Genomic DNA, 25,025 nt, shown 5'->3' with positions numbered 1-25,025 from the left:
GCAGCCAGGCTTTGAAGGTGCAAGGCTATTCAATGCTAATCAAGATGGCCAATTGCAACATTGACACCTGCCTAAATCAGACAAGAGTTCTTTCTCCCACCCTGGGCAATCCACAGATATATAAACCTCACTTGCCTAGTTTCCAACAGACTTCACAACCTCTGAGGATGCCTGCCATAGATGGAGGCGAAAAGTCAGGAGAGAATGCTACTGGGACATCGCCATACAGCTTGGAACACTCACAGCAACTCAGTGATTCCGGCTATGTCATTATCTCATGGTGACCAAAGCAGAAAAGCGACCAGGAAATTCGTTCTCATGATAAATAAACTTCTACAATTTCGTATCTCTATGGTCACGAGTCTTTCCCTTCCACTCCTCTTGTCATTATTGCCTCTACAAACTCTCGCGAGATCAGGAGGTGCGTCGTCATTTTCCTCCCTCTCTCTCTGTGAGCGTTCAACTTAGAGTGATAGTGGCGTGGCCCATTGAGGTTAGGCTACGTCAGCGGCGGGAGGGCGGGACATCCTGCGGCGCGTCCAACTTCCTGTCCAGCCCTGGCCGCCTCCTGAGGTGGCTGCTCTCCTGCCGAGCGGCGCCCAGAAGAGGAGGAGCAGGGAAGGCGTCGGGGAGACCTTCTTGGCTTGCCGGAGGAGGCCGAGGCCATGGCTTGGGCGGCGCCCTCGCTGCCCACCGATAAATCCCGGTAAGACTTCGGAGGCGGAGAGGGTTAAGGTGGCAAAAGGACGCTCAGCAGGTGCATCAGCCACAGCTAGGCAGGGCCAACTTGGGCCCTCGCTCCAGGGGGTTTGGACTTCAACTCCCACCATTCCTAACAGCCTCAGGCCCCTTCCTCTTCCAGGAAGCGACCTGAGGCTGTTAGGATGATGATGGTGGTGATGATGATTACTATTATTATCATTATTAGCCGTCCCTGCCATGTGTTGCTGTGGCCCAGTCTGGTGATCTGGAAAATAAAGTAATGAGGAAGTGTGAGTTTCTAATATATGTAATTTCTTTATGCTTATGGGTAAACTATTTCTTGCTGTTTTTACTCTGGAACATGCAACATATATGTTAGACCCCTTGTCCTTTTTTTAGGGGTCCTTTCAGATCTATGTTAGACCCCTTGCTAGTTTGGCTCGGAGTTTCGGCCTAGACGGCTATCAATATGCGGACGACACCCAACTCCTTCTGCGCTTGGAGCCTGGAGCAACGTCAATACCAGACAATTTCACCTTATGTCTGGAGGCTCTGTTGAACTGGCTACGTGCTAGTAGACTGAAGGTGAACCCGGCGAAGACTGAGATTCTCTGGCATGGCCGCTCGATTGGTCTGACCCATTTGCTACCCACCTTCGATGGTGCTGCCCTGTTTCCTTTGCCTACCGTTAAGAGCTTGGGTGTCGTTTTGGATTCGCAGCTGACAATGGAAGCTCAGGTCGCTGCTGCCAGCAAACAGGCCTTTTTCCATCTACGACAAGCGAGGCAACTAGCACCCTACCTATCTGATGAGGCTCTGGCAACAGTCATCCATGCCACGGTCACGTCTAGGCTGGACTATTGCAACGCCCTGTATGTTGGCCTTCCGATGTCTACGACCTGAAAGCTCCGTATTGTTCAGAATGCGACAGCCAGGCTACTCACAAGAACACCCATGAAATGCCATATAACACCAGTGTTGCGCATTTGCATTGGCTTCCAACTGATTACCGTGGTCTATATAAGATGCTAGTTCTGACCTTTAAAATTCTTTACGGCCAGGGCCCATCATATCTTAGGGACCTTCTCTCATTCTCCCATCATCGGAGGTCGCAACGACTTTCCCAACGTGACTTACTTTATATACCAGGTCCTAGAGAAGTGCACTTGGAAAGGACCAGACGTAGAGCTTTTTCTATTTCTGCCCCTGCCTTGTGGAATTCCTTGCCGCCCTATATGAGAGCCATTCATGAGTTAGAGTCTTTTACCCTAGCACTTAAGATCTGGCTTTTTACTAGAGCTTTTGATCTTTGTTAATTTTATCAATATCTCTATGTATGTATTTTTATACTTTACAATTTTAGCTTGTAAATCGCCTAGAGCATCTTGGATGGAGGGCAATTAATAAGTAATTAAATGATGATGATGATGATGTGTGTGAATCATATCTATCTACCTATATCTATGGCTGGATGGCTCTTTGTCAGGAGGGCTTTTATTACATTTTCTTGCCCTAGTGAAGGGAGTTGGACTGGTTGGCCTTCAGTATGAGGGTTCTGTGTGGGAAGTTTCTCCCAATTCTGTCATTGGTGGGATTCAGAATGCTCTTTTATTGTAAATCCCAGTAACTACAACTCCCAAATGTCATGGTCTATTTCCCCCAAACTCCATCTGTGATCATATTTGGGCATATGGAATATTCGTGCCAAGTTTGGTCCAGATCCATCATTATTTGAGCCCACAGTGCTCTCTAGATGTAGGTGAACTACAACTCCCAAACTCAAGGTCAATGCCCACCAAACCCTTCTAGTGTTTTCTGTTGGTCATGGGAGTCCTGTGTGCTAAGTTTGGCCCAATTCCATCATCGGTGGAGTTTAGAATGCTCTTTGATTGTAGGTTAACTATAAATCCCAGCAACTACAACTCCCAAATGCCAAAATCAATTTTTTGAGTGATGGTCACTCCTTGGATTAGTAGGTGTCTTGTGGCCAAATTGACGGCAATTCATCCAGTAGTTTTTGTGTTATGTTAATCCCACAAATGAACATTACATTGTTACTTATATAAATGTCTTTTTGTACATACCATAGATTCAACGAAACATGTTCTCTCTTGGCCTAGGTTCATCTGTATATACCCAGCCTACATAAATAACAAGAAGACCATAGCAGAAGGAAGAAGAATACCTCTTGACAAAGTAAGCATAGCAGGCCTTGTCAGCATTTTGCAGAAAGGAGATACTTGGCAGAATCCCAGTTGCATTCTGGGATCACTTACTTGGAAATTTGATGTGTTTTGCAGCATTTGAACTTTCTTGTTCAACCTCAGGTGTGAAATGTGCTTAGGAATTATTTTTGGGAGGAAACGTAGCTAGCACACACTCTTAAACATTGCATTCACCATTCTAAAATGTTGTATTTTAATAATAGTAATAACAATTAATAACAAATAATAATAATAATAATAATAATAATAATAATAATAATAAGAAGAAGAAGAAGAAGAAGAAGAAGCTTTATTTATACCCCGCCTCCTCTCCCAGAAGGGACTTGAATGAATGAATGAATGCAATCAATAATATGCATAGAAATAATCACATATTTCACACCAGAAGCGACTTGCAGTTTCTCAAGTTGCTCCTGACACAAAATAATAATCATCATCATCACATATAAATTAATAAAATAAAGTAGCACAACAATATAAGTATAGATAAACAGCAACATAGTAAGTGGTGCAAGGCTAAGGGGAGAGAGGGATATTCTAAGCCAGTTGTTCAATATAACACCCTACACCCTGGCATCAATTCTCAGGAAGCCAGTCTTCAGACGTAGGGTGACGTTGGAGACACACCTCAGTACCTGGAGGGCTGATCTTAAGAATATGTATTGTACACTCTCCAATTGGGTAAAGTCAGAAAAGGGGCCTAACTAGACACCATAAAGGAGTTGTGCTACTAGCTTGGCATCAAATAGTTTGAGTGCCGCGGATATGTAGTGCTCCTCTCTTGACCTGAGATATTTTATCATAGCAGACGGGCTCCTTTGTGCGGTCTCAGGTTTAATATAATCCTGTATATGGGCTTTTAGCTTAGATTCTTAAAATAATTATCTTTATCTCCTAACAATAATACACCTATTTTAAAGTTTTAAATATCTTAACTCTGATATGATTGTGTGGAACTATGTCCCTCTTCTCTCAAATTGGTCATTGACCATAATTAAGTGAACTTGAACTTGATAAATAACAAAGTTAAAAACTATAAAAGCCTATAAAACAGCATATAACACCATTTAAAACCATCTATTTCTATGATTAAAGTTTCCAGATTATGGATTATAGTCATAATAGCCGCTTAAAGTCCTGTCCAATAGGATGGGTTTACTTTTAGCCATTGTGAAAAGCCTTCTTAAATAGCCAGGTTTTTTAGTATACTTAAAAAAAATAAACAGCCAAAATCTGACTACTTCAGTAATAATAATAATAATAATAATAATTATTATTATTATTATTATTATTATTTATATCCGCTCCCTCTCCCCAAGGAGACTCATGGCAGCTCACAACGCAAGAAACAGTATACATGGTATCAATCATACTCAAGGATTAAATCAAACAAATAAAAAAGGGCAGATCATAAAAGTTAAAATTAAAATCCAACAATCATAATTAATACAACTCACAAACATCAGTCACATCAATGTAAGACTTAAACAATTAAAATTTTAATGTCATTAAAAACAACACAGATCCTAATCTTGATGATAAAAGAAATAAAACCCAGTTTGGAGTTAGCCCCTGTACAACTCCATCTCTTCCTTTACACTAACTATTTTCAAATGCCTGTTTCCAGTGCCATGTTTTTAACTGCTTCCTAAAGGCGGTTAAAATGATATAGTATTCAGTGGCATCAGAATTAGGACTTTCTCCCCTTGCTTCTCCTGCTGAAATTGTTTGTGATGCCAAGAACCTGTTCACCAGAGCAGGTTTTTAGGGTTCATAGAGGCCACAGGAGGCAGATGGAGCACTGCTTCTGTAAGAATCCACGGTCTGTCCCCGGATCTTGGCTGAGAATATTTGTGAAAAGTATTTGGCTTTTTTTCTTGAGTATTAGTAATAGTATAGTCCTTAAAATGCTGAAACTGCAATTTCTAATATCCTTGGTTAGCATAGGTAATTGCTGGGAATGGTAGGATTTTCTATCACTATTTTTGAGTGCAGCATGATCCTCATCATTGCTATAACAAGTCTCTCTATCTTTCCCTCTATTACTGAAAATAAAAACCAACAACTGTGAGTTATCAAGCTGCTAATTGACCATGTATATATCTGGTTTAAACTTACACTTTCAATTTGCCTGCTGACTTATGGTCACCATATGAATTTCGTAGGGTGTTTTTTGGCAACTCCATACTTCTAAATATTTCCCTTTTAAATTTCTAAATATCTTTCCTTTTACGGTGGTTGCTTATCAATATGAATGTTATGCATTTTCCCCTTATATGACCAAGACATAAGAGAGGCCTCCCACAGGATAGTAAAACATCCAGGCGTCCCCTGGGCATGGATGTTTTACCATTTTGTGGGAGGTAAAAGATCCTTACCATCCTGTGGGAAGTAAAACATCCTTACAGATGGCCAATTTTCTCTCACCAGAAGCAACTTGCAGTTTCTCAAGTCGCTCCTGACACACAAGCACACAACACTAGGACATAACATTCTTTCTACTGTATATATGTGTTTTTAACATTATTGGACACTCCAAATCTGCCATCATAGTTGATTTTTGTTAATCTGTTTATAGAAGTTTCAAAGTTAAATAAAAAGTAAATACAAGAGAAAGTAGTTAACCGAAAATGTTTTATTCTTGTAGGCAGTAGAAAATCCAACATCTACAGAAATTCAAGATGTATGTGTGGCTGTTGGACTTAATGTGCTTCTGGAGGTAATCTGAGAACACCCTTCTGCTCCCATGGGACGTGATTGAAAAGAGGGAAATGTTTTGAGCCTGTTTTGTCATTTAGCACTAAGTACAGTCGTAAATGTAAAAAAATTGACCTTGGATACAATAACTGTTGAAATAATTACCTCTGCACTTGAAATTTTGCATCTTGGCTGTGAATTCTGAATAACCTTTGACAATCTGTAGTGTGAGGACAATGGAATGCTTTACAGCACTGTTACATATATTATCAAGATAATGCATGGGAAGCATATTGGAAAACACAGCCAATTCCTAAAAATCCTTACACAGATTTTAGTTCTAATGCATGCAGACAATTTTGCACTAAAATATCAAAGTTTAGAATTTGAACTCCGTTTTCTTGTAAGTAAAATTTAAAAAATTCTCTCCCCCAAATTCCAGAAAAACAAAATGTATCCCAGGGAGTGGAACCGTGATGCACAATATAGGGGTCGGGTGCGGATTCAGCTCAAGCAGGAAGATGGCAATCCTTGTCAACCTCAGTTTCCAACACGTGAGTGGACATAACACATGTTAAAATTCAACTGTAGTGATTGAAATATAGGTATCTTTGTAATGTGTTCCTTCTAGAGTAGTTATGCAGGGTGTTCCAAAAAGATGGTCCCAATTTGAAATGGCCATATCTCTGCAACCACTAACCATAAATGAAGCCCATGCTACTTCAAGTGGTGGCTGCATAGAGTTTCAAAGGATTAGTGCTAGATGCCTCTCCCAGTGCACACACAGACTCTAGCCTCAATCATTCTCAAGATGGCAACCCTAATGAGATATTCTCCATTTGTAGTTATGTTTTTGATGTTTCTGGCTCAAACATGGTTAGTAAAACATGATAACTCATTAAACTGTTTGTTACTTTGTGCAATTGTAGATTGTTGCCATCACAAAATGTATTGCTTTGAAACTGGGTATCATTTTGAAACACTCTATTTCTGTTAATATACAAAGTGATTAAGAAGCAAAATACAGTGGCTTCTAGGGATCTGCTGGGGTTTGGTTCCTGGACCTGTGGATACCAAAACCCATGGATTCTCTATGCAATGATGTAATATAAATGATGTCCCTTATATAAACTTAAGGTTTGCTTTTTGGAATTAATATATATATTTTTTCAAAACATGGGTGGTTGAATCTGTCGATACATAGGGCCAACTGTAATGCAAACTAATTCCAACAAAAAGCATTTTTACATGAAATTGTAATTTGCTTGCAAATAATAACAGTCCCACCAAAAAGCTGATAGTTTTTAGCTTTTCCTTTGTAGTAGTGTTTTGGATGTTTAAGGACAGTAGTGCAGGTGAAAAATGGAGGCTGTTCATGATTGCTCTTTTCTTCATTTCCCCCTAAAATACTGTTTTTTTAAAGGTAAGGCAGTGATGTTGTATGCAGCAGAAACAATCCCCAAATTAAAAACAAGGACACAGAAAATGGGGGGAAGTGACCAAAGTCTACAGCAAGGCGAGGGAGGCAAAAAAGGTAAAGGAAAGAAGAAGAAATGAAAAAGGCTATCAGAAATATCATATATGAAGATTAACATGGATACGGAGCAATAAAGACTTATAATGTAAAAGATGGAACAACAAACAAGCTTTTGCAGCTGTTGTGTGGTAATTTCTAGACTGGAATGTATTTAAACATGCATCTAATTACAGTTGATCCATTTGTGATCATATCTAGAAATGTCTTTTTAGTACTTGCAACAAATGGGAAAATCTTGTTTGTAATGTGGAAAAATGCATTTGAAATTAATGCAGCTCGTACTTTAGTAAAGCTGGATGCCTCTTTGTGGCCCAGATTAATGTTGTTAACAGTGGGGTGGGTTAATTCAGGGTTTGACAAGGCTGTTAAAACATTTTTCCTTGTATTAAAACACAACAAAATAATCTTTGAATTAAACTGTTTTGAAGGAACACCTTTTAGTTTGCCTTATCTAAAAAAGCTGTTATGTTTTACTACTGAATCATTCTTCAGTGGAGCCAGATAAACTGAAGATGCCTTATGGCTGGGTAATGCTGCAGCATCTGTGCACACTAATTGTGTAGAATTTGCATGTTCTTTAAGCAGTGTGGAATGCTAAGCATTTTGAATTAAACTAGAACGTTCAGACATAGGAATCAATGTTACTTTTACCTGGTCAGGTAACACATTGCAAAGGTTTAGTGTCCTGTTACTGGAATTCCAAAAATTGTCCACATTTATGGATGAGATAGTGTGATACCTTTGATTTCTGATGGAATACTGTAAACGGCATTTTTTTAGCAGTATTATGTAGAATTACTTCCAAGATAGTGCATTATTCACACATATACAAACATAGGTTTTCTCAAAGTCTGAAATCCAAAACACTTTTGGTTCCAAGCATTTTGGGTAAGGGATTCTCAAACTATATTGATGTTTATTCTTTATGAATTAGCATCTTTCTTAGTGCAGATTTTATTTTTGATTATAAGAGTTGTATTGTTTCTTGTTAAGAAGAAATAGAGCATACAAACTTGCATATCCTGTGGCTACTTTATATTGTCAATATTTATATTGACTAAATCACAAAAATAAAATTATGACCCATTAGATAATAGTGTTTAGTCGTTCAATTGAATGTCTAAACTCTAATTGAGATGGAAGCAATGGTGTTGTGTCAAAAAGCACATAATGTGCTTCATCTAAATTGGACCTTAAAAACTGATTTGTGTGTATCCACTGCGGCTTCTATTCACAATATCTAGAGTTTCCTATTCAGTATAGTCTTCAGTCACCACAGAACTAAGACCCATTGTAGTCCAAATATGCATATGGGAACCTGTTAAGCTTTTACCCTTTATTTCTGTGCAGGTGATGCTGCAGTTTTAACCACTGCTTTAGTCAGGCTCTGACTCAGCATATGAAAACTTAATTCTTTAGCCTTAAAAATCAAACACACACAAGTTCTTTTGGAAACTGAAGTTTTGCTAATTTTCTCTAGGTGGCACTGGTGTCAACAGCAACTTACAGAATGGAAAGCAGAATTCACCTCCAGTTCCTTGTTCCTTAAAAAAAACCTTATTGGTGACCAGTGCTACCTTTGATCTTTTGTAGTACATGGATCTGGAGGTAGTTTCTGTTGCTTTTATACCGTCATCTTTCCAAAATACTTAGTGTCACTAAGGTCTTCTTCACCTATTAACATCACATAAAAATTAAATGTGCAAATTGTCAGGATTGTGCATATTAAATATAATATTACATGCATATATTGAATGCTGCCACTATATGTTTTCCTGGGTCAACTTATCCATGGGTCAGTGTGAGCAATAAACCTTAACTCTTTTTTAAAAGTACTTCCAATATAATGTCAATACTTTCAGTGTTGAGCTATGACTTGCAGCTTCTCTGGATACAAGAGTCTTGCCATTTTTAAAATCACTAAATCGGAATTTGTTTTGATACATGAAATTGAGGCTGCTTTATCATACTAAGCTAAGGCACACTAAGCTAGAACTACTTAATTCATTCCTGTTACAGGGAATAGAGACTGAACCAGGTATGTGCCCCATCCCTTTGTGTAAGGAGTTCATGTATATTTGGGAAACACCACAAGTTCCCAAACAAAGACTACATGGTGTGAACTGCTTTGGTTCTCGTACTGTAAGAAGGGTGTGGTGTAAATTGAACAATTAAAATAATTCAAAGGGACAATAATTAAGTGTAACTTCACAGGTCTTAGTATGTTTTATTTGTGAAAGCTGTTTATTTGGTATCTGCTTGCTTGGATATAAGCTTTGGATGCCTCTGGAAATATAGAATTCCAGTAGATCATTATTATAGTCGAGCATTTCTTTCCAGTTAGTAGGTACCCAACGTTTAATGGCAGTTGACAGTAAGAAAATTAATGTGTTTTTTTAATGCAGACCCTTCTTAAAGATTCTTTGCCTTAGTGTGCTTCAGTCTGTTTATTCATCCAGCATATCTTTCTGAGCCTCATTGAATGCACCACTGAAAATCCATTTTCTGATGCATTATTAGGAAACTTGCCAATATCTGTTCTATCTTTTATAGCTTTTTAAAAGTGCTTCTTGATTCTGTCTACTTTACCTTGTTCTTCCTCTAGAGCCCAAGAAGAGTCCCAAAATAGAGCTTCTGGAGGCCACATGTGGGCCCCAGAAACTATTTTAATTGTGTTACAGATATGTCCCACTCGTTTTAAAGACTTGTTTACAGAAAAAAATCTGCTCAAAGTATTATGCAAAAATAATAAATACATTATACATTCAGTATTAATATTGGGTAAAAAAAATGTATTACTCATTAAAATGGCCACAACAAAAGTCCAGCATGTGTCAAGTAAGTTGAAAGGTTTGTCTAAAAGGAATGTTTTGCAATTAGTCTTTGGTCATATGATTTGGTTTGGCATGGTGTGTATCTCACACAAGGGGATAATCACATTGGATTCATCATGTGAAACTGAAATGCCTGACTGGTGAATTTTCCACATTGAAAAGTGACATGAGCTGTAAATACTTATTTTTATACAGAGATTTCTTAATATTTGAAAATTATTTCAAAGATTTCTCCAGGGTAAAGGGAGTTGAGAAAGACTGGTATAAATCATGACAACAACTTCTCATTTGTATAATTCACAAAGCCATTCCCTGTAAGACAGTGGTTCTCAACTTGTGGGTCCCCTGGTGTTTTGGCCTACAACTCCCAGAAATCCCACCAGTTTACCAGCTGTTAGGATTTCTGGTTGAAGGCCAAAACATCTGGGGACCCACAGGTTGAGAACCACTGCCGTAAGATGAAGCACGCCTCATTTGTTTGACCCACCCTGATGCTGCAATCCTGATTCAGAAACACATATGACTCAGTAGCTGTCAGTAAAATCTCACAGGTCCTTGAATTCACTTTATATTCCTCAGCACTTTAATGTCTTGGCTCTTCCTGTCTTTAATTTATCAAACTATTTTTTTTTAATTGAAGGACTTCGCTTCCTAGCTGTTTTTTGTGGGTATATTTGCTATATGGTCAACCCACCACTTTCACCAGCAAGTACTGTCGATCTCTCTTACAATGCAGGTACAACATCTAGCTATGAATCTTTAGCAAGGGGTATATTTGTAATAGAAGTCGCGACTAGAATGCTCTAATTCTTTGGTTTATTCCATCAAGTCAAATTTTCCTGTATCCGGAGTGAACATCTGTGAAGAAATGTGAGCACATTTATGTAAGATTCTTGTTTTTTTATTTGTATGTCTTGTAAGTACATTACATGAGCCATCTGAAAAAGGTAGCAGTATTTTACAGACACTTGTTTGTACATGAATTTTCTTACCTTGCAATAATATTGGAACCTTGTGCTATCAAGTGTTTCTGAATTCTGCTCAACACACCATATTATGGCATAATTTAATTATTTCTGCTTAACATTTCCTCAAAGCATTAATAGAAACAATCAACACATCACAGCATGTCAGCCTTGTTCTGCAGCGAAAATGTTAAATGTGGGTTTTTTAAGTCTTTTTAAGATCGCTTGTAAATGCTAGTTCCCAACAGATGTGTATCCCTACCATCTGTTCTGTATAATCTCATTCTACAGCCATCTCCATGGCAGCTTGAGGCTGGCACATGGTTTCAGGCCAGGAACATCTGCTAAAAGAGCTAAAATGTGCCTCTGTAAGAATAAAGATATATAGCTGCACTAAAGAATTCTTTTCTGGTGGATGGCAGCACCTTTTTTTAGACATCTTCTGAAGAGATGCATGCAGCAAGAGTTAAATGGATAGCTGTACCTCCGTGACAACAAGGAGGTTAAGGTTTGGTTATAATTCTGCAGCTAGGAGAAGAGAGCAGGTGTCATTTTAGATGTATGACTGATATCCACATTGATAGCTGAATTTTTTCTGGGCTGCTGGATTAAAGCTATACACTGTCTAAACCAGGCGTGGGCAAACTTTAGCCCTCCAGGTGTTTTGGACTTTAACTCCCACAATTCCTAACAGCTGGTAGTTGAAGTCCAAAACACCTGGAGGGCCAAAGTTTGCCCATGCCTGGTTTAGACACTCCCTCACCACAAAATGACTGCTGGGAAGTTCAGCACTGATGTGAAGCTGCTTGGCACAATGGTATTTCACCCATAGGGCCCCAGCTGGGGCAGGCTGTAGGTTCAAGGATATAGGGACACATGTTATCTCTCCTGTTTACATAAAGTGTATGATCATACATAAATCCTCATTTTGTATACTTGCTAGAACACAAAATGTTTGTGCCAAACAAGACGTATGGAACATTTTTCCCCAACCGCAGAGTTGTGTAGTTAGAAAAGCCCTGTATGATTAATTGCAAATTACGAGGTTAGGCACTAGGTCAGGTAGCTTTGTAAAAGTTGTAGCTTTGTGCATACCTAGCCTTGGCAATCCCATATAGACCAGAGCAGTATCATTACTAGATTTTGGACCTAAACAGCAGAGACTCCCTAGCACCATCATGTCTTGAAGCTTCCAACAACATTGAGTTGGCCAGTAGCAGAGATTGAGTCCTGGCTTAGATAGCTCTTTGGACTGAGCCTCCACAGTGTAGTTCTTATTAGAACAATTCGGAAGAATGTTTTCTTCCCTGAAACTAATATAAGTTATTCTATGTTTGATGGAAGAGCAGATTTCTATGGTTTGGGGTCATGTGGTGAGCAACACTATGGCAAGTCCCATAGATATGGATAGTGTTCAGAAAATATGAGACGACTTTAAGTGATGCATAAGTACAGCAGTAGAGATCTTTCTAAAATAACTTGTCCTTGGTAGTATTTTAAAAAGCATTTGCAAATTAAAGATTCTCCCTCCCTTCCACATCATGACTAACTGCTTCTCTTTGTATTATACACCATCATTCCTTATTTATGTGGCCACCTTTTCACCAAAAATGAAAGAAGTGGACATTTAAAGGTCTGGAATAAGCCACAAAAGAGCCTTGCCTAAATGCCACAAAATCCTGCCTGATCTTGGAAGCTAAGCAGGATCAATCCTGGGGAGTATTTGAGCGGAAGACCGCCAAGGAATACCAGGTGCTGTAAGCTATATTTCAGAGGAAAGAAATGGCAAAACCATCTCCAAGTACTCCTTGCCTATGAAAACACTGACATTTTAAATGGGGTCATTGTAAGTCGAGAGACAACCTGATTCCACAATATACACAGGAGTCGAGGATAACTATCATATGATGAACCTTCAGAGAGCACAATCCTATGCTTTTTACTATCATTCGTCAATTTCCATTTGAATCATTAAACATGCAGTAGTATTTCTAGAAGCCCCCTTAAGTACGGCAGATGAGTGAAGCAGAATGGGGCTTAGATGAAATAGGTGGGGAGCATACTCCCCGTTTCCCACCACCTTTGGCAACCTATGAATGAGAGTCCTCCAAGAGCCCTTGTCATCAACTACTATGCTCAAGCCTTGTAAACTCAGGACAGTGGGCTCCTCGGTTGAGCCCACCTACTTGTAGTGCAGCCTTCCTCTTTTCCTACTGCCGTCTACTTTATCAAGCACAATCAGATTTTCCAGTAAGATACATCCTTTTATGATATCTCCAAAGTAAGGCATGTACAAGACCAAACTGAAAGATATACAAATGTAAAGGTGTACAAGGCCAAAAGTTACCGGCAAGTGTGTATAGTAATAAGGAATTTCAACACTGAACATTGTAACCGGACTTCACTGTTTACAACATTCTTAGCAATGCGCCCATAAAAAGAGACACTTTTTTTACACATAGATTACTGATCATTATTCCCTGTATATGTACAAAGACACTGGCATTAATATCACTGTCATATGTAGATATCAAATTTACATTACAGCAAGCACTAGTACATAGAACCTTTATGTGTGGCTATTGCATGCACAAAGAAACAGTGTTAATAGTCAGAGCCGGTGGCAGATTTTATTTGAAGTTTACATAAACAGCAAGACAAGACATTGCTTAAAAGTTCTCTTTCTGCTCAGGAGATGAACAAACTAATCCGTATAAGCTTGAGACGCCACCCACTTTACTGAAATTAAATAAAAATGCTTACTTTCAGTACAAAGACCTGCAAAAAAGGCAAGCAGTCTTACATCACATTCCTTTAATAAAATCAAAAATGCTTACAAGGCAACATTATTCAAAGTACTATATCACAGTCCCCACAAAACATCAAGCTGTGTAAGGGAAGTGATGAAGAGACTCGAAACCTCTCCTCCAGTTAACCGATTTAGGTGCTCTTCTTCTCCTCGCCCAGTAAACCTATTGTGGCTTTTTTAGCTGGAATAAAAAAAAGGATTTTTATAGTAACAGATGACAGAATCACCTAACACAGTGTGTGTTATGTAACTTTGCATAGCAGAAGTGCTAAGAACCCCTGTTAGTGAATTGCAAATATGTCAATTGCACATTGCACATCAGCACTCAAGTGTCCCAAAGTACACTGTATGCCATTCCCAATGTGCATTAGTCACTTAGCAATGTAACAGCAGGCTTTAAATGGTTTGTCGTAAGTTTCTCAGGCTGTATGGCCATGTTCTAGAAGGTTGTGAACTTCTAGACCTCACAACCTCTGAGGATGCCAGACATAGATGCAGGCAAAACTTCAGGAGAAATAATAATCCACTGCCTAGAAATACTTAGGTTACTATAAAAAAGGTAAAGGTTTTCCCTGACATTAAGTCTAGTCATGTCCAACTGTGGGGGTAGTGCTCATCTCCATTTCTAAGCCAAAAAACCAGCATTGTCTACAGACACCTCCTATGTCATGTGGCTGGCATGACTGCATTGAGCACCGTTAATTCCTGCAGAAGTGGTACCTATGGATTTACTCATATTTGCATGTTTTCTAACTGCTAGGTTACCAGAAGCTGGGGCTAGCTGTGGGAGCTCACCCCGCTCCCCACATTCGAACCACCAAGCTTTTGGTCAACTAGTTCAGCAGTTCAGCGGTTTAACCTGCTGCACCACCAGGGTGCTCTTAGGTTACTTTAGTATTAGCATAATATAATATTAATACTAACAAGGAGGATTTGTGGGCTGTACATAACAAAACAAATGGCTACACATCCTACTGTACTTCTCCCTGCACCATTTCCCCCTCCCCTCACATCATCCAGAACCAGCTACAAATCCATGATCATCCACAAACTACACTAAAGCAAATATTCTTTGAAGAAAGTGGCCCCGGTGGTCTGGCCTCACCTTCTTTAGAAATGGTGTCTGCCGTCTCTTTAGCTTTATCTTTCAGATCCTTCACTACATTATCCAGTTGAGCCTCATGCTTCAGGAAGAAAGGGCGGATGATACGATGGTAAAGAAACTCAGCTCCGTTTGAAGGACTTGGGGCCATGCACCAGATCAGAAAGCCACACTGCAGGAAAACAAGTGAGAAACAAATAGGAGACAATGATAGTAACCCTGCCTTCTGGTGACAGTAGAAAAGGACAGCTAGCATCACTAAGCTTTCAATATCAGAGGGACCCTTGTTTAAATTCCACCCATGTCTGCCATGAACTCACTAAGTAGCCTCAGGCAAGCTACTCTCCGTCTCTGCTTATCTGTACTGTGTGGACAACATGTTACTTAAACTTTACACAGTGGTTGTAAAGATCTGAAGTATTTTGAACACCCTATAGAACTGTGTGCCCATGAATAATACTGATAAGAGAAAAACAATTACAACAACACTTTATTTGTATTCCATCCTATCTCCCCTAGGAGACTCAGAGCAGATTCCGGCATATACACAGAAATAGGCAAACATTCAATGCCTTTGAAACACACAATGAAACACAAATACACAGACAAAGGCAAAGGCTTCTCCTTTCATCTACAGCTCTGGAGGTGGTGCTCATTTCCATTTCCAAGCCAAGCAGCCTGTGTTGTCCGTAGATACCTCCTGGTCATGTAGCATGACTTCATGGGGTGCCTTTTTATCTTTCCGCCAAGGTGGTACCTATTGATCTACTCACATTTGCATGTTTTCGAACTGCTAGGTTGGCAGGAGCTGGGGATGACAGCGAGAGCTCACCCCATCTCACGGATTTGAACTGCCAACCTTCAGGTTAGCAAGCACAGCAGCTCAACAGTTTAACCCGTTGAGGCACCGCAGCCCCAAAGAAGCTAGTTATTCAAATAGTGAATCTCTTAGCTAATTTGTAACACTTCTCAGGGAAAGGATAGGAATGTATGGACTTTCAGGTGTTAGTGAGACAATTCCCATAATTCCTTGTCTCTACTCCCAATGTTGAGGAAACTGCAGTACAAATTAATCTGGAGTGCTACAGATGTCCCACTCTCATTGTTTCAGGTCATCAGGTCTACTCTGATTTATGGCAACCCAATCATAGGGATTTATTAGCCAGATTTGTTCAAAGGAGGATTTGTTGTTGCCTTCTTCTACAACTGAAAAAGTCTAGTTCACTCAAGATCTTCCAGTCAGTTTCCATGGCTGTGTGGGGATTCAAACCCTTGCCTCTTGCCATCCAAGTCCAACACTCAAACCACTATGCTATGCTATCCACCACTACCTGAGGACATTCCCTGCTTTCACAGGCCTGAAACTCTTTCAATCTCTTGAAAGAAATGTGCTATTAGAGGAATTGTTTCCAAAAGGGCAGCATACGCACACCATTGACAGTTTAAGTCTGTCCCTGCAAAGGCAGGAGATAAAATCTACAGAAAAATAACAAGTACACCATACATCACAGTGAAAAGAACATAGATAAGATGTTAGTGGAACCAATGATTCAAAATGGTCTTTTAAAACACACACAGGGAGAAGTTTGCTTGTGCTGCAGAACAAAAACAAACAAGCAGAACGGTTCTTCCTTCCAGGATAATGGAAGTCATTTTCAATTCAACCCCTTGGGAAATTAGCCTGTCTTCACAACTGTTTGGCTTGTGTCTGACCTGTGGTCGTAATAAAGAATACGTGTAGTGAGAGGTAGGCACACACATTGTATTTCGTCCAAAATACCTTCTTCAACTTTTGCTGCACAGCTGAGATTTAAGATAACCTCTTTCTGGATATAACAAATGAGAAAATTCAATCATGAGTCTTAGGTAACAGGCAACGATTGAATTCTGTTTAAAGGGTTCAACATAAAAGAGTTACGCATTTTGTGAAATCCATATTGAAAAAAATTCAGAAGGCCTAAGAGTGGAGGGAGGGGAGGGAGGGAAAGCAGCCCACTGTGAAGAATTTGTAAGGCACTTTGCAGATAAATTTGCTCAGAACCGTTCAGACTTGGATGCAGTTATTGACATGGTTCCAATGGATGTAACTTTGGCTCCTGCCTATCCATGTTGATGGATACTTTTCAGTTGGTGCAGCTTGAAGCTGTGGACAGTATCCTTGGAGAGGTGAGAGCTACCATGTGTATTTGAGATCCATGCCCCTCCTGGCTGATCAAACAGGCCAGAGTGGACTGGCAGAGTGGGTGAAGTTGGTGGTCAATGTTTCCTTGGAACAAGGCAAAGCTCCAACTTACCTAAAGAAGGCAGTTGTGAGACCAATATTTTAAAAAGCCATCACTAAACCCCTCTAGAATGGACAACTATAGGTAAGCGTCCAACCTTCCATTTCTGAGCAAGGTTCTGGAGCATGTGGTAGCCTCCCAACTCCAGGGATTTCTGGATGAAATGGATTATCTTGATCCATTTCAATAGGGTTTCAGGCCTGGTTATGAAACAGAAACAGCCTTGGTTGCCATGGTGGATGATCTACAAAGAAAGCTAGATGGGGAGTGTGTCCCTGTTCCTTCTCCTGGATCCTTCAGCGGCTTTCGATACTATTGACCATGGTATCCTTCTGGGTCATCTTGCTGGGATGGGACAGGAAGGCACTGTCTTCCAGTGGCTCTGATCCTTCCTGGAGGGTTGTACCCAGAAGGTGGTGCGAGGGGACTCCTGTTCAAACCCCTGGCCATTGTCCTGTGGAGTTCCTTGGGGTTTCATTTTGTCCCCCACACTGTTTAACATATACATGAATCCGTTGGGTGAAGTCATCCAGAGTTTTGGAGTATGGTGCCACACTCCTTTCCACCTAATGCCAAGGAAGCTATCCTGACCCTAAACCTGTGCCTGCCATCAGTAATGGACTGGATGAGGGCAAACAAATTGAAACTTAATCCAAACAAGACAAAGGTACTCCTGCTGAGTCAGAAGGCAGACCAGGGAATTGGGATTCAGCCTGTGCTGCATGGGGTTACACTCCCCCCGAAGACACAGGTTCACAGTTTGGGGGTCCTCCTGGACTCAGCATTAAACTTGGAGGCCCAGGTGTCAGCAGTGGCTGGGAGGGTCTTTGCACAATTAACACTTGTGCACCAACTGTGCCCATTCCTTGAGAAGCCAGATCTGGCCACAGTGGTACCATGCCTTAGTTACATCCCATCTGGATTACTGTAACACACTCTGCGTGGGACTGCTTCTGAAGAATGCTCAGAAACTTCTGCTGGTCCAAAGAGTTGCAGCCAGGTTGCTCACTGGGGCTTGCTGCAGGAAGTGGACACCCCCTCACCCCACCCCCCATTGCAGCAGGTCCACTGGCTGCCAGTCTGTTTTCCAGGCACAATTCAAAGTGCTGGTTATGACCTTCAAAGCCCTAGATGATTCAGATCCAGGCTATTTGGCTGACCACATCCCCTTGTATGAACCTGCCTGAGATCTTCCGGTGAGACCCTTCTCCTGGTCCCATCTTCATCTCAAGCACAGTTGGTGGGAACAAGAGAGAGGGCCTACTCAGTGGCTGTCCCTCGACTCTGGAACGTCTTGCCCAGGGAAGGCAGAATGGCTCCCTCCTTGCTGTTCTTCTGGCATAAGGCTTTATTCAGACAGGCTTTTAAAGATGAAGATTTTTAAGATCAATTCTGGGAGTTCTATGGTTTTTAACTTTGAATTTGTTTTAATGGTTTTTAACTGGGAATTTTAAAACACTGTTTATATTTAATCCTGTTTTATATTTGTATATTTTGAATTGTTATGCTGATGCTTTTATGTTAAGCCGCTTTGATTCCCCTTTGGGGGAGATATAACATGGTGCATAAATATAATGATGATGATGACAGGAGCAGTCTACCTGTTAGATAGAAGGCATTGCTTAAAACACATTCATTCAGTCTTTTCCCCCATCAATACAACACCCCATCACCATAACTAAAGATAACTCAACATTCCTTCCTGGGAGCATTTGTCTTGGATTCCATGTCTGTAAACTAATATTAAATAGGTGAGTATTTTCAAAAGGATATAGACAAGGTTCATTTTATGGGACTCTTCTGGATGTATGAAAACTTTCAACTCTATGATTCTGTGAAATTGAGTAATGGAACATTATGACAGAGCAAATAGACAGCTCTGCTGAGCGTATTAATTAAAACAATATCCACAAGTTACATAAAAGGCCTCAGTCATTCCCAAGAACAAAATAACATGAAGGAAGCATGTACATGATTATATGAAAGCAGCACGGCACTGGCAATATACCTCTGAATTGAAGCTACAGAAGCAACAGAAATCTACTGGCTTCATGCCTGGTTCATGGGCTTCCAAGAGACAGATGTCCAGCCACAGCAGGGACAGGATGCTCGGCACAAATGAATCCTATGTTCTCACAGGATAGAGCAACTCTTATGCATGACAGGGTATATACAAAGTGTTTATGTGTGTAAGGAAAAGAATTAATCCCTAAATGGAATACATTCCTCTTATTTTAAAACTGATAATGTGACTTCTCTTACACAGTGTTGTCTTATCCCTGATGCTGCACTATGAGTAAAACTGCAATGAAACAGTACAACACGCCCATCAAAAATAAGAAGGTTTGCATGAACCTATGATGTCAATATCCATTTGCTATTCTTCTAACTATATTCCAGCTTCTTCACCCAATTTTCTGGACCTTCAGCCTTGAATGAATGAGGAAATCCCCGTTGTTCCTGTGCTGCATGATCACCAATCCACACAAGCCGTACTTTGATAGCTTTCCTCCTTCATTTCTGCTCCTCTCCAGCCTTCCCAAATCAGCAGCACTATTATGGACCAAGGTCATTGGCCCACACAGCAGGGCTATTTTTGTGGTCCCAGGACCTTAAACTTGTTTGCACCAAAATGACTACAAGGAGTTGTAGGAGCCCTTTTGTGAAGTTTTGGGCTCAGAAATAGACTTTTTACAAATTGGAAGTAAACTGGAAGTTCCTTCTGGTCACTTATTTGTTTAAAAAGTCCTTCTGGGGTGCCCCAAAACATGGCAAAATGCCCCCATGGTTCCTAGAGGGCACTGGGGGCCATTTGTGATGGATGCAAGTTTGCTGCGAGTGTGGTGGGGTACACCCCCAAAGTCTACTAGAGTGTGAATGCAGCTTCCTATAGCTATCCATTTCTGCATTAGAAGAATTGCATAGGTTGCAGAACAGGTGAAGAACCTTTTGCTCCCCCAATGTTTTGGACTACAATCCTTATGAAATTACTATTGACCGTGCTGGCTGCAGGTTCTGAGGTTGGAAGCCCAAATACCTAGAAGTTCAAGGGTTTCCCTGCTGTGTACTAAAAGCAACTTGCTCTTGGCTAAAACCAAACCAACTACCCTAAGCTAACATATTATGTGGTGGTAGTAAATTCTGACAAGAAAGCCTATAATAAAAATCTAAACTTGTATGGGAACTCCTATTGAGGCAAAGTGCTGAAGGTGATATTTTAACAACTTCTTTACAACGTCTGAGATCCATGAACAAACCTTCATCATGTAGTAGAAAGGGAACCAGGAGAGAAAGATGTCAGAGAAGAATTCTGCTACGCTGAAGATGCCGTACACCACCCAGTAGGTCAGCCATTGCGTGTCATCATCTTTATTAGGGCTTTCAATGGCCTTGATACTGAAAAGACAAATATTGAAAAGGTAAGACAATTAATTCTTCCTACAGGGCACAAATATGACATTTATTCTATACCACAGTTATGTACCTAACCTAAATATGAATGCATTGCTGGAGATGCTAGCAGAAGTTGACTACAGCTTCATGCTGAAGGACCTAGAGATTGCAAGGAAGAACACTTATCTAAGCAGTAGCCATCCCCTGCCACAGTTGCTGTGGCCCAGTCTGTGTATATGTATTTTGTGTGTGTATATATGTGTAAATATGTATGTATATATGTATGTATGTGTATTTGCACATATATATATATGTGGTATTGTGCATGCGTGGTAATGTATATTTTACTTTTTTGGCTTTTTAGGTCTCTTCTGCTGTGTTTTTCAGTGTTTTTACAAGTGATGGTCACTCACGGACCTGATAGGTGTATTGTGTCCAAATTTGGTGTCAATTCATCCAGTGGTTTTTGGGTTATGTTAATCCCACAAACGTACATTACATTTTTATTGATAAAGATTTGTAGGTACTTCGTTCTGACTCTACCGGCAACTCCCATAGAATCTTCCACAACTTCCATTGTGATTTAACCATGGAGTCATACTGAAGGACTTAGCAATTTCTAGACAAGTGGTTTTCCCAGATTTAAAAAAATACTGGTTTTTTTATTCATTTTCCCTTACTTGTGTAAGGGTGCACAAAAGTGGATTCTGTACCGTACATTCAAAGTCAATCAAAGCAATAAACGCAGCAGAAATAAACATAACAAGAGCAGGACACACCTATTGTTTAAGTCCTTTAAACAGCCACAAAGCTTAATATGCTTCACATTCAGTGGGCAGGAGGCTTAGTCTGTCCAATACAGAAAATAATGGGATTGTCTCAGCCACAGATACTGGTAGGCAGCCTCCTTGCTTTTCCTCTTTGTTGGAAGACAAGCTTCTCGTGTTAAAGAAGTTGTCACAGCCCCCCCCCCTCCCCCCACTAAACTAACCTGCTGCCCTGGATGTGGCAGTGGGCACCAGGTCATCACTAGTTTTGAAATTAAGATCCCACTATCATTACATCAAATTTTAGGATGTAGAAAAGGAAGATGCAACTTCTTCTTCATATCAGGGAACATATTGTTTGGAGACCAATATCTCACCTGTTCCACTTTGTCCCTTAACCTTTACTAATGGCACACATACTATTGGCTCCCCCTTCTCTCACAAAGCATACACTTTAGTTGGCGGTTTAAAGCCCGGGTTGGGGTGAGCATCCAACCTTTAGCCCAGCCTACTGTCCACCTAATTAGTTTGGAAACAGCTGTGAGTTGTGTGTAGAGAAATTATGTACTGCTTAAGCAGGGAGGTATATTGTGGCACCACAAAAAGGAAATACCAGAAAATGCCAGCAATCAAAGAGAGCAGGAAGTACAGTCATTCAGAGCCTTGCTGTCTCAAACCAAGCGGAAATGAGCCAGTGGAAGTAATCCCTGTTGTAGCAAGAGAAAGGGCTCTGCCATCCCAATCCAGGCAGAGAAATGCTGGATCTCATGAGGTTCTCAGTTACATAATACCAAACCTTTGGCGGCACAAATTGTTATTCACACCAGTTCAGGTACATGGATAGATCAGATCCAATTCTAAAGCCTGACTCAAAGGACAGACTCTTCTTGGTGGCATATACTGGTTAATCTACCAGTTTGATTAGCATATGATTTTATGGGACATTGGAAAAGGAGGTATCTCAGAAGGTCGTTGTAGGTTTTTCGGGCTATATGGCCATGTTCTAGAAGCATTCTCTCCTGACATTTTGCTTACATCTATGGCAAGCATCCTCGGAGGTTGTGAGGTCTCAGGTATCTCAGTATTTCATTGCACAATATATATGGCACAATATGGACTTTATACTGATACATGAAACCATGGATAATAGCAAACGTCATTGAAATGAAGGACTTCCAGCCCAAGAATACCAAAAAAGACATGCTGTGGATCTAGAAAATGCATATAGAGGGTATATTTTGTCTGATGTAGATAAGTGAAAGCAAGGATACCCTTTCCTGGATATGACATGTGAAATATACTCCACGATGGGTGCACCACACCAGAACAGGCACATCTCTGTCCACCTGGCCTAATGGGAACGCCCTCTTGTACATTATGACAACAGGGATAGAAACAACCATTGAGCTGCATCTCTGCGAGAACTGTTCACATTATATACTGGGAAGGCAAAGCTTATAAACTCCTGCTGCTGCCTTTTAATAATAAGTAATTATTTTTACATGATCACTTATGCCACGTGATTCTACTGGAACACACAGAGCTGCTATTCAAGGCCAGACAAAGCAGGCAATTATGCTATTGGTGAATGCAAACATAGCCACTAGGTGTGAAAACTCAGTGAAAAGAGAAATCAGGACATTACGGATTTCTTCCCATATGACTGAGGATACAGCAAAAAAAGGAGAAAGGATTCAAACTTGCACCAATCTTGAATAAGTGATGTTTAAAGCAGCGGCAGCACACATACTTACTCAGCCAATTCCAACAGGGAATTAAATTTAGCCTTACAAGAATGAGTTGCAGGAAACCCACGGCTCATATGCCAAATTCTCCTTAGGGAAGGATTTTGCAATATTTTCTCCTCCTTTGTATTAAAACATAAACTGCTGCAGTGTCCCAGTTTGGAATGCTACAGTTGATCTCAATTATTGTTTTCTGTAAATAACATTGCTTCAAGCCATGTTTTAAAAGGTGACTTATTTCCACTAATTATTATGGCTATACTTGAGACACATTTTTATAGACGTTTTTATAGCGCTGTAGGACAAACATGGGTGAGGTATTTTGTAAGGTAGATCGCTGGCTTCTGGCTATCTAGTCAAAACAATACAAAACTTTTTGTTTGTTCCCTGGATACAGGTTTGCATTTTGATCTTTGCCAAGGCTTCCCAACTTGCCCATTTCTGGGTTGCTGTGAGTTTTCCGGGCATTCTCTCCTGACGTTTTGCCTACATCTATGGCAGGCATCCCCAGAGCCTGTGAGGTCTCTGAGGATGCCTGAGGATGTCTGCCATAGATGTGGGTGAAATGTCAGGAGAGAATGCTTCTGGAACATGGCCATACAGCCCGGAAAACTCACAGCAACCCATTGATTCCGGCTGTGAAATCCTTCAACAACACATACTGACTTACTTAGCTTCCAACAGGCCCCTCAATCTCTGGGGATGCCTGCCATAGATGTGGGCAAAACATCAGGGGAGAATGCTTCTGGAACATGCCCATACAGCCCAGAAAACTCACAACAACCCAGTGATTTCAGCTATAAAAGCTTTCGACAACACATTTCTCATTTCTGTTTGATAAAAGGCATAATGAAACCCAGTGGATACATTAAAATCAGTACTTGAATTAGAGTAGATTAGAGTAAGGGAAATAAAGCAGACGTCTCAGTCGAGGAAGCCCTGAAACTGACTTCTAAGGCATATGTCTGACTTACCGAAACAAAAGCAAAATAGGTCATAACAGGAAGAACAGGTTTGGTGCCGGAGGAGGGGAAAAGAGAGAGAAATCTCTCACATTGAACACAATTTCCACTCTGCTTCAAACAATGCTACTTTATTCGACCACAGCTCCCAGAACTTCCCAGTGGGTATCTATGCTAATGCAATTTGACATTAACTTTACCTGCCATGGCTCAATGCTATGCAGTTCTAAGAGTTCTGGTTTGGCGAAGCACCAAAACTCTTTGGCAGAGAAGGCTAAAGACCTTGTACAATTACAACTTCCATGATTCCATAGCACTTAGGTAAAGGTAAAAGTTTTCCCTTGACATTAAGTCTAGCTATGTCCGACTCTGGGGTTTGGTGCTTATCTCCATTTCTAAGCTGAAGAGCCAGGGTTGTCCGTAGACACCTCCAATGTTATGTGTCCGGCATGACTGCATGAAGTGCTGTTACCTTCCTACTGGAGCGGTACCAATTGATCTACTCACATTTGCATGTTTTCAAACTGCTATGTTGGCAGAAGCTGAAAGCTCGAGTTCACCCCACTCCCCGGGTTTAAATCGCTGACCTTTTGGTCAGCAAGTTCAGCAGCTCAGCAGTTTAACCCGCTGCACCACTGGGGGCTCCATACCACTTACACTGCAGAATTAATACAGTTTGACTCTGCCTTACCTGCCATGAGTCAATGCTATGGAATTATGAAAGTTATAGTTTGATGAGATATCAGCACTATTTGACAGAGAAGGCTAAAGAGATTGTAAAGCTACATAACCTATAATTCCACAGGAACAAGTCTTGGCAGTTAAAGCGGTAGCAAACTTCATCTACTGTGTAGATCCATCCACAGTGAGACTCAGTTTCTGAGTTTTTTGGAGTCGGGGAGCGGCTCCAGAACTCACAATTCACATAGAAATGGCAAAAGGCACTTAGAATTATAGATTCCTAGAGTTGGAAGAGACCTCATGGGCCATCCAGTCCAACCCCCT

General features: G+C 40.5%; 2 protein-coding genes across 3 annotated transcripts in view; one reads left to right on the top strand and one right to left on the bottom strand.

Annotated features, from left to right (window-relative positions):
• Positions 1-528: 528 nt before the first annotated feature.
• SRP19 (signal recognition particle 19) lies at positions 529-7,592 on the top strand. The gene is made up of 5 exons (XM_060761902.2): positions 529-706; positions 2,823-2,898; positions 5,575-5,646; positions 6,067-6,178; positions 7,048-7,592. The coding sequence occupies exons 1-5, from the start codon at positions 666-668 to the stop codon at positions 7,179-7,181; spliced, it is 435 nt and encodes a 144-aa protein (XP_060617885.1). The 5' UTR covers positions 529-665; the 3' UTR covers positions 7,182-7,592.
• A 5,972-nt stretch (positions 7,593-13,564) lies between these two features.
• The window catches only part of REEP5 (receptor accessory protein 5), a 33,601-nt gene continuing 22,140 nt past the window's right edge, over positions 13,565-25,025 (bottom strand). For both annotated transcript variants that reach the window (XM_060761903.2, XM_067464491.1), the window contains exons 3-5: positions 20,411-20,549; positions 14,875-15,043; positions 13,565-13,950 (exon numbers count right to left, since the gene is read on the bottom strand). In XM_060761903.2, the coding sequence (XP_060617886.1) occupies positions 13,901-13,950; positions 14,875-15,043; positions 20,411-20,549 (358 nt within the window). In that variant the 3' untranslated portion in view covers positions 13,565-13,900. The remainder of the gene's footprint in view (positions 13,951-14,874; positions 15,044-20,410; positions 20,550-25,025) is intronic.

Source organism: Anolis sagrei, chromosome 2, assembly GCF_037176765.1.
Source record: "Anolis sagrei isolate rAnoSag1 chromosome 2, rAnoSag1.mat, whole genome shotgun sequence".
In the NCBI taxonomy this organism is placed as follows: Eukaryota; Metazoa; Chordata; class Lepidosauria; order Squamata; family Dactyloidae; genus Anolis; species Anolis sagrei.
The sequence above is the reverse complement of the archived record's forward strand: the minus strand, read 5'-3'. Positions and strand labels throughout refer to the sequence as shown.